Here is a 16,848-nt window from a genome sequence, read left to right as displayed (position 1 = left end):
TCCCACATGCCACAGAGTGGCTGGGCCCGTGAGCCATGGCCACTAAGCCTGCGTGTCCAGAGCCTGTGCTCCGCAACGGGAAAGGCCACAGCAGTGAGAGGCCCACGTACCGCAAAAAAAAAAAAAAAAAAAAAAAAGGAAATGCAGTACTGATTTGTGCTACAATGGAGGGACCTTGAAAACATGAAGAAGCCAGACACAAAAACCACATATGATACGATTCTCCTTATAGGAAACAGCCAAAATAGGGAACTCCATAGAGACAGAAGGAGACTGCTTAGGGCTGCAGGGATAGGGAATAGGGGGTGACTGTACCGGGTTCTTCTTGAGGTGGTGAAAATGTTCTAAATTTGACTGCAGCTGCCCAGCACTGGCGATATACTAAAACTTAATGAATTTACATTTTAAACTCACGGTACTCCTCATCCGACTTCTGGCTGTGCAGCCTGGAGCCCGTCACCACCTGGGGAACATCAGCTGTCACCCTCACTGTCGACGCACCTGGCACTTTTCTACCTTATTTCACTGATTCCCCCAAGAACACTGCAAGGGAGGTGCTGTTATTATACCCCTTGACAGATACACTGAGGCTCAGACAAGTGCCTTCCTAAAGGCCACATGCCTTGTAATAGATCGAGGGTTCAAATTCAGGTGGTGTGACGCCCGGGGCCCACTCACAACGACCCTGGTTGACTGCAGCACAGCACCTTTCAGACTTTTGGGTCTGTGATTTACAGTAGGAATTGTATACTGTCTACTAACTCAGGAACACGTACCTGCCTGAAATGACCCCACTGAGCCTCAGTTCTTTAAAGTACAGCCTGGAGATCAGCTAAAGAGCAACTCTAACCCCTAATGTGTATGACGCTTTATAGCCTTCACTGCTCATCTACATCATTATCTCTGGTAATGACTCTTTGATTTTCAACAATAATGCTGGGATGGAAGTGGGTAAAGATAATCAGCTCCATCTTATAGATAAAGAGGCTGAGGCTCAGAGAGATGAAGGGTCCGGGGGCAGCATCCAGGTCTCTGACTTCTAGGTTTCAGAGAGTCATGAAAGAGGAAGCTGTCACTCATAACCCAGCAAGAATGAGCTCCGTCACCCTCACAGACATATCTTTTTGTAATCAGACAAACAAAAAAACCAAATCAGAAGGTTATAAAGCAGGAAGTAGAATCCTCCCTTTAGAAATTACTACTGTTAATGGTTTGGTATATATAAACATATACACTTATGTCCTTTCATTTTGAGCAAATGTGCAAAAGTATATTAATTTTGGTAGAAATGGCATCATTTTACATGCTGCCCTTTAACCTGTTTCTTTTTTAACTTAACAATATACGGTGTATATCTTTTCATGTCAGTACATCCATTTTAGTAGCTGCATAGTATTCAATGATATAGCTGTACCTTTATTTATTTTACCTGGTCCGTACTGAAGGACATTTCAGTTGTTTCACATATTTTGGCATTATAAACAATACGGCAATAAATGTCTGTTATATATACGTCTCGGCACCGTTGGCTTATTCCCCTGAGATATATATGTGCCAAACGGTATGCCCGTTAAAAATCCGAATACAGATGATCAGCTTGCCCTCATAGAAAGCCTGTAAAATGTGGACTGGCCTGAGAAGGTCTACATCCCACTTCAACCAGCAACAGACATCACCAATCTACTAGATCTTTACTATCCTGACTGGTCAGCATTCTACCTCATCTTAGTTTCGATCTGAAGTTCTCCAACCACTCCTCAGTCTGGGCATTTGTTATATCTCTTTTGGCCACGTGTTTTGTCCCTGCTGTTTGGTCTAATAGAGTGCCTCTTTCTTTGGGATTCTAAGAACAGAATGCATTTCTCACCGCTTCTGAAAGAACAACTTGGGGCAGAGATGAATTCGGGTGGGAGGAGGGGGCAGGGAAGTGCATGCACAGGAGGTCCATGGCTGCCGCCCGGCCCAGCACCCCTCCAGGAAGCCCTACGGCTGCTGACACGGAGCAGCCTCGGGGGTGGGGGGGGGGGGGTGAGGAGAAGCAGGGAGTCAGCACCCACCTCGACGAAGGCAAACTTCTCCTCACTGGTGTAGTTGTAGCGGGTGGCTCGCTCATACTCCTCGGCCGTGCCCGGGCAGTCCTTGTTGCAGAACTTGTCCGTGGGGTGAACGAGCTTCCAGGAGTACTGGGGTGAGAGGAGAGACCCACGCGTCCATCAGCAGGTGAATGAATCAACCAAATTGGGTGAGTCCACACGACGGACTATCACTCAGTCATAAAAGGCAATGCAGTACTGATCTGTGCTACAATGGAGGGATCTTGAACATGTGAAGTAAAAGAAGCCAGACACAAAAACCACATATGATACGATTCTACTCATAGGAAACAGCCAAAATAGGGAACTCCATAGAGACAGAAGGAGACTGCTTAGGGCTGCAGGGATAGGGAATAGGGGGTGATTGTACCGGGTTCTTCTTGAGGTGATGAAAATGTTCTAAATTTGACTGCGGCTGCCCGGCACTGGCAATATACTAAAAATTAACAAATTTACATTTTAAATGGGTGAATGGTGTGGTGTGTGAATTATATCTTGATAAAGCTGTTTAAAAAATAGAGTGCCAGAGAGAGGCAGGCGCAGACAGATTCCAAGTGAACAGAGAGTTCAGGATGGAGGGGGCCGGGAAGGGGCAGACCCTCTGCCCTGCGACACCTACCACCTCCATGACGTGGGCGCTCCACTTGGACAAGAGCTGCAGGCCCCGCAGGGCCAGGTCAAAGAGTTCGCGGTACTCCTCGTCCGACTTCTGGCTGTCCAGCCCGGAGCCCGTCACCACCTGGGGAACATCAGCTGTCACCCTCACTGTCGACGCACCTGGCACTTTTCTACCTTATTTCACTGATTCCCCCAAGAACACTGCAAGGGAGATGCTGTTATTATACCCCTTGACAGATAAACTGAGGCTCAGACAAATGCCTTGCTAAAGGCCACATGCCTTGTAAATGATTGAGGGTTCAAATTCAGGTGGTGTGACGCCAGGCGCCCACTCACAACGACCCTGGTTGACTGCAGCACAGCACCTTTCAGACTTTTGGGTCTGCGATATACAGTAGGAAGTGCATACTGTCTACTAACTCAGGAACACGTACCTACTTAGAGGTATTCAATATAGGCATGAACAGTTTTCACGAAACAACTTTATGCTCAGTACTTGAGATTTCCTCTGATTTTTTATTCCATTTCATAACAAAATGCTAATTAGAAAGCAACTAAATTGATTTCACAACTCAATTAGAAATGACTCACGGACTGAAAAGCACTGGTGAAGATAAACATCTATTTGAACATGTAATATTCCACCGTGAAATACTGTATGTATGTATACTGTGCGTATGCATAGATATATGTGTATATATGTGTATGTGTATAGATATACATATAGAGCCAGTCCTCATTATTTGTGGATTCTGTATCTGTGAATTTCCCTATTCACTAAAATTTATCTGTAACCTCAAGATCAATCCTTGCAGTGCTTTCATGGTCAGATTCAGACGTGTGCAGAGTGGGAAAAAATTTGAGTCATGTTCCCAGCTGAGGCTGAACAAGGCAACTCTCTGCTCTTGTTTCGGCTCCTACTGTACACAAGTGTCCCGTTCCTGGTCTATTTAGTGCCCCATTTTCCTCATTCTTATACTTTTTAATGGTGATTTCATTATTTTAAATGGCCCCCAAGCACAGGGCTGATGCTCTGTCTATGCCCCTATGAGAAAGGAGGCTGTGATGGGCATTATGGAGAAAATATGTATTTTAGATAAGCTTTGCTCAGGCATGAATTATAGTGTTGTTGGCTGTGATTTAACGCCAACAAATCAACAATATATATTATATAAGGCGTCCTTAAGCAGAAGCACATGTAAAATAAGGTTATATATTAAAAACCAGCTGATGGAAACACTGTGATCGGAAGCTCACAGGAACCTACCCCTGTATTTTCTCAAAGAGTGATGGTTCAGTACTTGCTGATTTAGTGTTGACGGCCACTTTATAGAATATAACTGCTGTGAATACTGAGAGTGGTCTGTACATACACATGTATAAGCTGTATAATTCTAAAAATAGCTTTGAGCCAGACTCATTCTCAGATCATACCAAAACTGGACAAGGAATGAAGGGGTCCCCAGCACTTAAATTATTCCCATAGCTTATGTTCAGTTCATTGTCACATACAGTTAAGGAAGTCAAAGGTTTGGGCTTGACCCTGGTCCATGTCCACCAGAAGCCCTCTTGAGAATGTGGGCCACTCATCTAATGACCACACCACCTGCATTTATCTGGCTGTTCTCATTTCAAATATGATGCCCTTGGATCAAAGACATTTCCCTAGTTTGGGTTTTGGAAAGCGTAACTATGGCCATTGGCCACATGGTGGAGCCAGTGGGCACATGCGTGGTAGTGCAGAGTCTTCCAGGAGCTCCAGGTAATAAGGGAATTCAAATTTGGAGACCTATATTTATTAAACCAACATATATATTCATTAGAAGGGTTTATACAGAAAGAGATCCAGAAGGATATATACATCCAAATGCTAATCATAGTTGTTCTGGGTGGAAGGATTTTACATGACTGATTTTCCCTCCTTCTGCCTATCTGTATTTTTCCTGAGGTTTGTGCACCGATCATGCTTCCCTACAAAAAAAAAAGGAAGAAAAGAAAAATCCAGTGCCAGTAAAAATGTAATTAGTGGGATCATCACAGGAGATTTTTATGACCTTATTTTGCTGGTAACTGTATTTTCTGGCCTATTACAATGATTATTTATAATTGTAGTTTAAAAATATTTAGATGGTGTTATCACCATGATTGTTCAGAACTTTGTTTCTCTTGCCATCCAGGGTGGAGACGGTTTAGATCATGCACAGACTAACGATTACTGGGCTGTTACTAGTTGCTAGGCACAATGCATCTTCCATGCATCATATTGTTTAATCCTCTCAATGAACCTTTCCAGATACTATTAGCTCCATTTTGCAGATGAGGAAACTGAGGCTCAGGGACGTTGAATAACTTGTGAAGGTCAGCAGCAGAACCAGAATCACACCCAGTTCCATCTGGCTCTAAAATCCATGCCACCAGTGTGTATTCCCTTACTCCTCCACTCTCCATGATCTCACCTCTCTTCTGGCCGGTCCTCACCCCTCCCCACCCTGGGCCCACACGGGCCTCCATCCCAGCAGCCAGAGCGAACTCACCTCACTGTTGCTGTAGCGAGCGAGTTCGGAGATAAAGCGGATGTGGTCATCCCGGATCTGAACCATCTGCTCGCAGATATTGTACTGGGGGCTGATGCTGCTCTGGGTGCATGTCCACCTGGGCAGAAAATCAGGGGGGTCAGAGTGGGTCCTGGCCTTAGGCACCTGGGTGGGGCAGGCTCCTTCCATTCACTAGTTGCTCCTGGTGCTTGGCCAACGTGGCCGGCTCCCCTGCGTGGACCAAGAGGTGTCCCAGCTACCAGCAAGAGTGCCTGCTAAATCCCGCTGTGGGGACTGCAGGCTGAACGGAACAGCCTTTTCTCCTCCTGCTTGGGGCTGGCCTCCTCTAAGACCCAATCGCAGGCTTTTCCAGATAACGGGTGTCCACAGTACTTACCAGTCACGTGAGCGGGGAGGGACTTGCAGCCTCTCTAGGGCTGCAAAGGACTGGAATCCAAGCAAAGAAAAAGCAAGGTGGGCAACCTCCCAAACCTATCTACTGACCCCGGCAGCACTACGTCCTGTGGTTGAAGCTGTCGTTGGAGGGGGCCTATGGGCGGGACTGGGGAAAACTAAAGGGATTGTGCCTCTTTTTCAACAGCGAGCTGGCAACACGGAAGCTCTCTATGGAGAGGAAAACCACAGCCATTCTGAAAGTCTCTCTTTCTCATCTTCTCCCCCTTCCTCTCTTCTTTCTCCTCAACTCTTTCCTCAACTTTTTTGAAAGAGATCTTTGGGAGAACATCCTAAATTGGGGAGGAAATGAATGAATAAGAATCTTCACTCTCCTTCCCCAAGAGAAAAAAAGACAACCCCGTTCACTGTCCTCTGCCATCCGGTGCCGGGTGACCCAGTGGACAGATTAGCATGGACACCAAACAAAGCAGATATGCGTTGTGGAGAGAATTTACTATTTCAAAAGGAGCTCTGAAAGGGCGCTCCAGAGAATACTCAGAATGATGACAGACTTCCTCATGCCTATACTTTGGCATGACTTTCCTTCTGAGGTCCTTGTGTAGGGATGGGGACACCATCACTTGAACCTCTGACCACCATCCTGGTCACATCACCACTCCCAGCCAACCTCAGGTGGCCGAGAATTCACGCAGGGAAAAGTGAAGAAATGAGTTCAGCATTCGGGACTCCATGCTTCTCCTGAAAGACCTCCTCATACACCAGCACCCACCGGGTTATGAAAAGACTTAAACCGGCTTTCCCTGGCAAGACTCACCTGCTGTGGCTCAAAGCTGGTGGAGTTCAAGGACACTCCAGTTACATACTTTTAAGGCCCTAATACCCTCACCCCTGACTAAAGGATGGTCGGCCCCACTCTGTATGGAGATGCAGGCAGAAACCTCCTTAACAAGGTCAGAGATCAAAGGGGTGGCCAAGACTGTAGCCGAATGTCCCCCAACTTCTACGAGGTGCTGACACCCCAGATCTTAGCTCAGATCACCTAGAGTGGTGGTTTATAAAACAACATAAGGAGAGGTCATCAACCCGCTTCACAGTTGGAACCGTTGGAACAATACCCTCCATGGCATACTTACAGCATGGACACAAAACCTGAAGAGAGAACCAGTGTGATGAAGAACAAGGCCATCTCGCTCTGCCTGACCACTGAGGGCCGGTCACTCCTCCCCCTTCGCAGGGGAAGGAGGACTCCTGCCGTTCCCCTGCAGGCGGTGTGGGCCACCACGGGAACAGAGAAGGGGCGGGGCTGTGCTCTGAGCACTTTTGAACCCTGGCAGCAAAGGGCAGGTGCAAAAGGGCTCAGAGCACCATCCACTGCTCCCCTCTGCCAGGCGCCAGTGATTGGACAGAATCCACCTGCCCAGGGCTCTGGGGAGGGGGGAGGGGCTGAAGTGGCCCCTCGGCCCCCTGCCCGGGCTGGGCATCCTCGGGGGAGCCGAGAGACATTACGGCAGGCACTCACTTGGACTTGTTCTCTTCATAGTGAGCACTGGTCTTAATGTATCTGGCCAGCTCTATCTGCATGTCGCCGAAAAGGGGCACCACCTGCAGCTGCTGCAAAGGAAGCAAATACAGTGCGTGAGACACGGAGGGAGGGGCCAGGTGGCTGCCTTCTGCCGGGGGAGACAGGCCTCCGTGTGTGCCTCTGGGATGACCCCCAGTTTCTGCTTCCAAAGATGCTACTATGTGACCCTGGAACCACAAAGAGCCCCAGCCAGAGGAGAGGTCCTCCCGTGCCTCCAACCATCCCTATGTTCCAGCAACTGAGCCCAGAGAGGCAAAGTGACTTGTCTAAGGTTACCCAGCAGGCAGAACAGATGAAGAATGAGGACCAGATGGTCTGCCTCCCAGGGCAGGGTCTTTTCTGCTCTAACTTTCCTTGGATTCGAGGATCCTCGCTGCTTTGAGCTCTGCGAGTGGGTGCCCAGATGCCACTGGCTGGGCATGACCTTCTTGAGAAACTCCACAACGTGAAGTGATTGAAACCTTTAACACCTAACACCAAAGGGCAGACGATTCCCATCCGAAGACCAGGAGTAATGGCGAGGAGGCTGGTATTTTCTGTCTGCTTCTTAGGCACTAGGCACTGTGCCAAGCCCTTCAAAACCAGAGGGTTTCTAGGGCAGTGAAACTATTCTGTATGATACCATAATGGTGGATATAGATCTTTATACATTTGTCAAAACTTACAGAATGCACAATGCCAAGAGTTACCCCTACTGCAAACCACGGACTTTGGGTGATAATGATGTGCCAACAATGTAGGTTCATGGACAAATGTACCCCTCTGCTGGGGAGTTTTGACAATGGGGGAGGTTGTGTATGAGTGGAGGCAAGGGGTATACGGGAAATCCCTGTTCATTCTGCTCAATTTTGCTGTGAACCTAAAACTGCTCTAAAAAATAGTCTATTAAGCAAATCAGAAAACAGTATTTCAATCCACAGAATAACTGGGTGAGGTCAGTACTAGTATCATTCCCATTTAACAGATGGATAAACTGAAGCTTTGACAGCTGAAGTGACTGTTTTCAATCACTCCTAGAAGCTAAGGAGCTGGGATTATAACCCAGGGCTTTGACTGACCTATGTGAGCCCACTGAATCCTCAAGGGAACCCCATAAAGTAGACACCCTTAGCATTGCTGTTTTTCGAGCCAGGGAACTCAGTTTCAGAGAAGTTCTGTGACTTTCCCAAAGTCACCCAGCTATGAAATGGCAGAGCGAGACTAAAACCCAGGTCTTTGTGAGGCGAGATTGCGGTCTTCCACTCCACCCCCATCTCATTCATGCGGATTTAAGGCAGAGGGAGATTTGGCCAGTTCTCCCAAGATGAGCTCTGTTTTCACTATGGGCAGTTCCAGAGAAAAGTCAAAGTTTCAGCTTCAAAAAGAAGCCAAGCCCAGCCACAGGATGCCTTTGGGTGACTTATTTCCCTCTTAACCTCCAAGAGTCAGTGGGACGCAGGCTTGGCCACACCTTTGAGGGATTCCACTTTTAACTGAAGCCTGGTTTTCCCGTGTCTGACCTCAGAGGCTCCACTCCAGGCCTGAAATGCCTGATGCTAGAATACACCGACATCATGGAATTCACTTCCACAGGAGAAAACCCCTTTGCGAAAACCTCAAAGGCAAACCACAAGGTTTTATTGTTAAAGATTTGGGGCAGAAGATCAAATCTCTGAGGCACTGGGATGGACTGAGTGTCGGCTGGACGCTGATGAGGCATTCTGCCCAGAGGCACGGAGAGTGAGGGGCCTCTGGTGGGCCAGGAGAGGCTGTGCGTTTGCGAATGTGAATCAATGTAAAATCCAGTCTTTATTCCTCCTGCTTCTGTGGGCTCTAATATATACTGAAAATTAAAGCAGGCTCTGTCTTCTGGGACGCACCTCTTTCTTTAGATGGCAAGGGATTTCAGAAAAGGGAAAAAGCAGTATGCGGAAAGAATCACAAAGCCTCCCGGCCGAATCCCAGCTGAATCCTGAGACTCAGGCACATGCCTTCTATAGTGTAGCTTCCTCTACCCAGGGCAGCTGGAGGCCCTAACATTCTATTCGCCTCCTCTTGGGGTCTTTAAAGCTACAGTTCAGTCAACAAGCCCCACTACTTGCTGGTTCATTTCATTCCTTTCCCCAGAGAGACCACCCCTTGGCCCCCTGCCCAACCCCAGCCCCAGGTGCTGACCTTAAAGAACTTATCGATTTTGCTGAGGTTGATCCTCTTCTTGGCATCCAGTTTGTAAATGTTACTGACATTTCCATCCATCAGGTAGAGACCAAAACCCATGACCTAGAGTGAGAAGAGGCAGAGCCAGAAGCCAGTCACATCCACTGGAAAAGTTTCAAAAAACCAAAAACAGCAGATCTGTGTCTGTGTTCATATCCCCTGTAGTGACACACTGTGTGACAAAAACCCATGTGTCTTCAAAAAAAAAAAAGGTGGGGGGGGAAGAGACCCATAGGTCTACTTTCAACCAGAAATTTGATTTCTGTGAAGAAATGCAGAGGACTCTTTCATATATTACCATGGCGGCCACTTCTTGAGTCCTCCCCCATGGGCCAGAGTCTGTGCTTTGGGATTTAGCAGGCGTCATCCTTCATTCTCACAACAATCTTATGAGTCAAGTTCTACACAATAACCTTATTCTACGGACGAGGAATTGGAGACACAGAGAGGTTAGACAGCTTGCCAAGGTCACACAGCTAGTAAGCTGCAGAGACAGGATCTGAACCGGGATCTGACAACAACATGTGGGCACTTAGATCCTTCTTGAGAGGAAGGACTGAGTGGTGCTGTCGCTGCATCCCTGGGCCCCAGCACATCGCAGGCACTTGACGAATACTCACTAGATGGTAAATGGATGTGAAACTATTCACCCCTTTCTCCAAGGAAACTACAACAAAGATTCCCAAGGAATCTCATTGGTGACTTCATTAACAAAAAGACCACATTTTTGCCTGACAATGCCCTATAAGCAGGTCGACAGGCTGATTCTTGACATTCCAGTCCATATAATACTTTCCTGAATGCTGGCTTCTTTTGCTCTTTTTGTCAAATGTACAGCAAGCCTGAGGAGGCCTGAATACCTAGGTTGAAAGCAGCTTCCCTCAGCACACAATTGCTATGTGACTGGGGATAAGTCACGTCTGACACCTACGGGAGTGGACTAGAGGATGGGCGTTTGCATTTTGCAGTTCCGCAGGGTGTGCACCAGACTTTTCCATTTAAGGCAGAAGGCGCTCCCTGGTGGCATCTGAGTTCACTAACAAACTGCAGAGACTGAGCAGTGCAGGAGTCCAGGTTGAGGAGGCAGAGAACTGAGAGGGAAGAAGGTTGGGAAGCTGAGACGTGGGAGGATTAAAAGCAGGCAAGAGAAAAGAAGGGCCTGAGAATCTGATGGCAGCATCTAAGGATGCTTGGTGGACTGGGGTTTAGCAACCTACTTAGTGGAAGCAGCAATTCTGGGCAGAGCTATGGTAATTGCCCAGGCATAGCACTGGGGGTGAGAGAGATTGCTGAGCTCTGGGTGACTTCTCTGGATTTCTGACTGTGCAGAGCAAGCCAGAGTGAACAAGACACAAAGCCACACTGTCCTGCAAGCTTCTTCGAGATGTTATGGAAATGTTAAGAAGGGAACACCAACAGGGCTGGGATTCTTGAAATAGCAGGAGGCGACAGGGAGAGGAAAAAAAAGTCAAACCAGCATTGGAATTTTGAAAGGGGAGGTTCTGGGGAAAAGCGAATCAAAAGGGGTGATGCATATGAATATGGAGAAGATTATTCATTTCCGGGCTATTGTTGTCAGAGGGAAATTAGAAATAATCTAAGCAGCTAACGATAGAATAATGGCTAAAGAAATTAAAGCTCATCCATATAACATTATTTAAGGGCTGCATAATCCTCCAAATGCATTTAATGAAGTGGGATAAAAATTACACGTGCACAAAATTTATGTAAATTGCATATGTAAATTACATACAGATGAAAATATATCAGCACAGAAAAAACGAGAAAGATATACATCAAAATGCTAAAAGTGTTATCTCTGGATGGAAAGATTGTAAGAGATTTAATTTTTTAATGCTTTTCTGTATAGTCCAGATTTTCTACAATAATAAAAATTACTTGGCAATTAAAAAATGAAACTTGTAAACTGATGAAACAAATGTGACCCATTTGGCAAAATACAGCAAAAGTTTGAAGATTCTGCCTTCCCCTTGAGTTGGCAGTTTTCTCCTCCAGGATGTCTGGTTTAACAAGAGTATGGACACGAAGGTGTTCTACAGAGTTTCAATGCAGTTTAGCAAACAAATATCCAACCACAGGGGATCTGTTAAATAACAATGTCCCCATACAATGGAATACTTGGCAGCCATTAAAAAATCACATTGTACTGGCTTCCCTGGTGGCACAGTGGTTGAGAGTCCGCCTGCCGATGCAGGGGACACGGGTTCGTGCCCAGGTCCGGGAAGATCCCACATGCCGCAGAGCGGCTGGGCCCATGAGCCATGGCCGCTGAGTCTGCACGTCCGGAGCCTGTGCTCCGCAATGGGAGAGGCCACAGCAGTGAGAGGCCCGCATACCGAAAGAAAAAAAAAAAGAAAAGAAAAGAAAAAAAAATCACATTGTAGAAAGAGCCTTAATGATGTCTGGAAAGGTGTATATGACATATTCAAGGCAAATAACAGGTTACAAAACACTATATGCAGTAAGATCTGTATCAGTGCTTAAGTAAGAAGAAAGAAATATTAAAAACAAATGATTTTAAATAAGAAGGAGGTGACAGGGCAAGCCCAGGCCCTGGGGTGTGTGACCAAGGGAGCTGTACCTTGAGGAGCATGTGCTTCTCACTGGGGGTCAGATACATCTTGTTCTCGTAGTAATCCACACAGATGTTGACAATGTCGGCCAGCAGCTCCTCATAGCCTGGGATCACTTCCAGTTGCTGGTGGAGACACTAAACAGCAGTGCCCCCCCCACCCGGTTAGCCACTGTCCTGCATCCTCACACACACACCACCCAGGATGGGCCACCGCTGGGCCCTGGGACAGTGCCCGGCCTCACTGACTGCCCCAGGTGGAGGGGAGCCTGCAGCCTCTCCTCAACGTGCCCACAGTGGTTGGTCAGAGTTCCTGCACATCCCCCATGGCAGGGACCTGCTCCCCTTGGGGCCTTCCATTGTATTTCCCGGCAGTTCTGATGGTTAGAAAGTGCTTTATTGGGCTGAGCTGAAAGCAGTTCAGCTAGGCCCGTGGTAATCTCAGCTTAGTTTTGACAGTGTGGACTGAGCCCAAGACGTCTTCTCAGATGATGGTGGGAAGACCAAGCCCAGTGGAGGAGAGCTGGGCCAGCAGGTGTCTCCCTCCTGGCAGGACACAGCAGTACAAAGACATTTCCTGTACAAGAAGGCCTGAGGTCTCCACCCCAGGCCCCTTGTCTCCAAAGGGACACACTGGCCCACGGCAGGGTGTGCATGGGGCTCAGGCGTGGGGCTGGGTCCCCGGGAAAAAACCTGAAGCCTCAACACTGAGGAGCCTTCTGCAGGTAACACAGAGCAGGGAAGGCCCAGTGAAGCCCTGAGAAAGATTTTAGCCCGGAAACCCTTTGAAGATTGAAGGCCCCTCTCAAGTTCAGGCCTGGGTCCTGCTGACATTCCTGCTGGTGCCTGTTTAGGTTGAATTGACAGATGCACAAGACAGGTTATTTTAAGTCAGGCAGAGCATGAGAGCCACAGCTGCGTGGGAATACCCTGGCAACGCGGCGGCAGCAACTATGACTACGCCTTTTTATGTCCTTGCTGTCTATCAGGCTCTACACGTTAAGGGCTTTTTACATAGTATCTCATTTATTTCTCACCACTGTCCTATGAGTGGCAAAACAACAGCCCCATTTTACAGTCGAGGAAACTGAGGCTTAGACCTTGCCCGAGGCCTCACAGTGGGTCAGTGGAGCGTCTAGGATGAGAAAACAAGGCGGTCTAACTCCAGAACCCAAGCTCTCAATCTACACCGATGCAGAGGCAGAACACTGGCTAGAAGGTTTTCAGAGAACAAACTCCGGAGAGGGTGAAAGGGCCATCTGTGGTTGGGAGGGGAGACGTAAGTCTGCAGCTTAAAGCCTGAGTAGGGCAAAGGGGACGGATGATCTGGACAGAGCTCCTCTGCTCGTGGGCCCCCCGCCCCAACCTCCAGGACCTGGCCTGCGTCACGGGATGCCAGGCCAGGACTAACATGGGTTTGCCGTCACCTGGGTGATCCTGTTGTGGTTGGCCAGGAACATGGACAGGTTCTGTGACTCCTGGATAGACTGGGGGTCCGCCATCTTCCTCAGGAACTGCGCCGCCCTGGGACGGGGTGTTGCAGAGAGGGACGCTCAAGCACAGCCGGCCTCAGCCGAGCCTCATGGGCCCCATTTCTCAGCTAACCCGGATACACTGTCCCTGAGGTTAAGGGGCTCTGAACATCACAAGTGACTCTAACATCAAAGGAGAGCGTGTTCTGGAGTCATTTCATTAGGAGGTGTCTGCACCCTTGTAATAAGGGTATCTGAAATTAGGAGGCAAGAACGCACTGAAGCTCAAAGACCAGGAAAGTTTAAGGGCAGCTAGCATCCCGTCAACCAGCTCGTGGTAGGACAGAGCGAAACGGGCATCCCTGTGCCTCACAGTGACCTCCAGTGAAACTGCACGGTAAGTCACGGAGAAGAGTCGCAGGCAGCAGGATGTTTTGTTTTCATTGCGTATTATGTTATTTGTAGGAAAACCTCAATGTTTCTAAACATTGTATGGAAAACCAAAGTCTATTTAACCTGACGGGATTACAGGTGAAGGGATGATGGGTGTGGGGAACACAGCGGGACTTAAAGGGAGAAAACCACAGCACTGGGACTTCTCTAGCCTGACCTGGAGGTGGAGGTGATGCAGCCCGTGTCACGATGGACCATGGAACACAGACAAGACACCTGTCTTGTTCGTGACCCTAGCCGGTCCACAGAGCATGTCGGCTGTGACCATGATGGAAGTAGTTGGCCATATCTGGGGAGAATTTGTGGGGAAGATACTGTACCATGAGCTAGCTGCCTATGGAATCTTTGTAAAATTGCCATTTCTGAATGGGGCTCTGTCTTCTGGGTACCCCCAGGTTTCAATTCACTCAGGAGGATAAAACGGTGAGGTATGTTGTCTGTTTTCTCCAGTTACCATGGAGCCCTGGGAGGATGTGGCTCCGGAGGGGGGCCCTCCTCAGCAGTGACACAGAAAATCCTTCCCAAGAGATGTGTACAGACACGTTGGAGCATATCTGAGCCTCAACCAACACAAAGTATATTGGCTGCTTTCGCCTGCCCTCCCCACTTTTGGGTGGCTGTATCCAAATTTCTGGAGAGGACGGACCCCTCCGCCTCCCTCAGTCCTTCTTTCTTGTGAGCTGACACTGACCTCCAACTGACCCCAAGGACGAGCACCCCTCCCATCAGCACCACCCCAACACACACATACATAGTATAGCGTCTGATGGAGGGATCAGCACATGACCCAAGCTGGAGCAATGACAACCCTCCTTGGGGCTTCTGCAAAAGTATTTGCAAGGAGGAGTATTCTTTCCATCCTTAGGAGCTGGGGTCGCTACATTGGCTGGCGGGACGCTTACAGCTGCTGGAGGCCACACAGGGCATGAGCCTGCCTGAGAATGAAGCTGATACTGAGGAAAGCTGAGCTGAGAGGTAGAGGGAACCAGACCAACAATATCACCTGAGTACCTGGATCAAGCTGACCAGGACTTTTCTGTCCTGGGAGCCAACGCAGTTTCTTCTTCTACATAAGCAGTTTGAACTAGCTTTCTGATCCTTGCAGAGAATGACTCCTGTGACCATTTGATGATTATATTAATCACAATATAATCTCAGACTGCATGGGACGCAGAAAATGCGGCTGCTCCACAGGTGGGGCAAACGAGGATTTGATTCCACCTTGAGACAGAAAACCCTGCCAAGACCCAGTTCTCCAAAACTCAGCTCTGCACCTTATTCCTTAACCTGCAGAAACAGAGGCAGGCCCCCAACCCCACTGTGTCTGTGGACTGGCTAGCTTGGTTCCGAGAAGGAGGCTCTTAGAAGGGCTCTGTCCTCTTCCTCCCACTGGCCACTGGCCAGCGGCCCAGGAAGATGGGGGAGGGGGAGGGGCCCTGACCTCTTGTAGGCAGAGTGATCGTTCTTGACGCTGCACTTCATGTTCTTCAGCTCGTCCAAGACTGCGAACATGTTGATGAACTTGCCCAGGGTCAGGAGGTAGGCCTCGGAGACAAAGTCTTTCCTCCGCTCAGCGTGGCACAGCCGTTTCACCTCACTGCAGAAGCGTTCGATGGCCTTGCGCTGCACGCAGAGGGGCAGCGGGTCAGGATGCGGCGGCCTGGTGGGGTGCCTCACTGCACTCTCTGGTGAGGTCGAGCCTCCCCTGGGGCCCTAGTCAGAGCCTGGACATTTAGAGAAAGGCAAATCTGCCCAGAGGTCTTTCTCAGAGGTGTGCTGAAATACTAAGCTGATTTCTAGAGGGAAGCCCAGAACCTGCCCCCAAGTGAGTCAAACCAATGAATTCATTCACCACGCCCTTGCTAGGAAAACACTGTCTTGTTCATGTGCGTATCCCAAGACCTAGGACAGTGCAGGCACCAGACAATAAGGGGGCAGAGATGGAGAGTGAGAAGGATGCTCAGAGAAAGAGGTCCATTCATCCAATAAACGGGTGTTTACTGAGCATCTTCCACGTGCCAGGCACCATTCTTGGCCCTGGTGTAAAGCAGGGAACAAAACGGAAGAAAAAGTCTCTACCAGAAGGAGCTTATATTCTAGTGACGGCTGACAGAAAACAAAATAAACAAATTCTCTCTATTAGAATGTGATAGGTGCTATGGAGAAAAATAAAGCAAGGAAAGGAGATAGGGAGGCCTTCAAAGACCAGATCAAGCCACGCTTTCTCCTTCCAGAGTCTAACACAGCTTTCTGGGATGATGGACATGTTCCAAACCTGCTCTGTCCAATACAACAGCCACTCATCATATGTGGATACTGAATACTTGAAAAGGCGAGTGCAATGGAGGATCTGCATTTTAAATTTTATTTAACTTTAATTCATGTAGATAGCCGTATGTGGCTACTGGACAGCACAGCTCTAGATTGTCTCAGCTCCTCCCTTCTCTAAATACCTCCTGTCAGGAGGCCCTCAGTTTAGCACACACTTAGTTTTGGGGTAGCTGTTCTCTCTTGAACCTGCCTTCCCGAAGAGATTTTAGGTTCCTCGAGAGCAGGTGCATGACGCTAATAACAGCAGCTGCCCTTTGTTAAACCTGCTCTGTAAGGAGGGCTCTACAAACAGGGCACTTTACAAGCAGACCTTATTTATCCCTAGAGAAAATCTGTGAAATAGGCATTCTTTCCAAGGTAAGAAAACTGAAGTTGTCAGAGGTCTGAAATAACTAACAGAACACAGTCAGAATGCGACAGAACCCTGGGCTTCTCTGCCTGCGAGGCTCTATCTGCACCTTCCCCAAATGTTCCCATCTCCCTCCCCCAGAAGGCCAGCACAGAGCTGGGCACAGGGCAGACCCTGGGCCAGTGCTTGCAGGCCTACTTATGAGGCCAT

The 16,848-nt window shown here is 48.5% G+C and overlaps 1 protein-coding gene across 1 annotated transcript in view; it reads right to left on the bottom strand.

Moving 5' to 3' along the window:
• The window catches only part of CYFIP2 (cytoplasmic FMR1 interacting protein 2), a 131,567-nt gene that overhangs the window by 86,735 nt on the left and 27,984 nt on the right, over nucleotides 1-16,848 (bottom strand). The window contains exons 6-13 of the mRNA XM_033853510.2: nucleotides 15,400-15,581; nucleotides 13,461-13,557; nucleotides 12,043-12,171; nucleotides 9,399-9,503; nucleotides 7,182-7,273; nucleotides 5,246-5,363; nucleotides 2,713-2,832; nucleotides 2,058-2,183 (exon numbers count right to left, since the gene is read on the bottom strand). Of these exons, the coding sequence (XP_033709401.1) occupies nucleotides 2,058-2,183; nucleotides 2,713-2,832; nucleotides 5,246-5,363; nucleotides 7,182-7,273; nucleotides 9,399-9,503; nucleotides 12,043-12,171; nucleotides 13,461-13,557; nucleotides 15,400-15,581 (969 nt within the window). The remainder of the gene's footprint in view (nucleotides 1-2,057; nucleotides 2,184-2,712; nucleotides 2,833-5,245; nucleotides 5,364-7,181; nucleotides 7,274-9,398; nucleotides 9,504-12,042; nucleotides 12,172-13,460; nucleotides 13,558-15,399; nucleotides 15,582-16,848) is intronic.

The sequence above is a fragment of the Tursiops truncatus genome, chromosome 3 (genome assembly GCF_011762595.2).
Source record: "Tursiops truncatus isolate mTurTru1 chromosome 3, mTurTru1.mat.Y, whole genome shotgun sequence".
In the NCBI taxonomy this organism is placed as follows: Eukaryota; Metazoa; Chordata; class Mammalia; order Artiodactyla; family Delphinidae; genus Tursiops; species Tursiops truncatus.
This window is presented reverse-complemented; position numbering and strand designations above follow the sequence as displayed.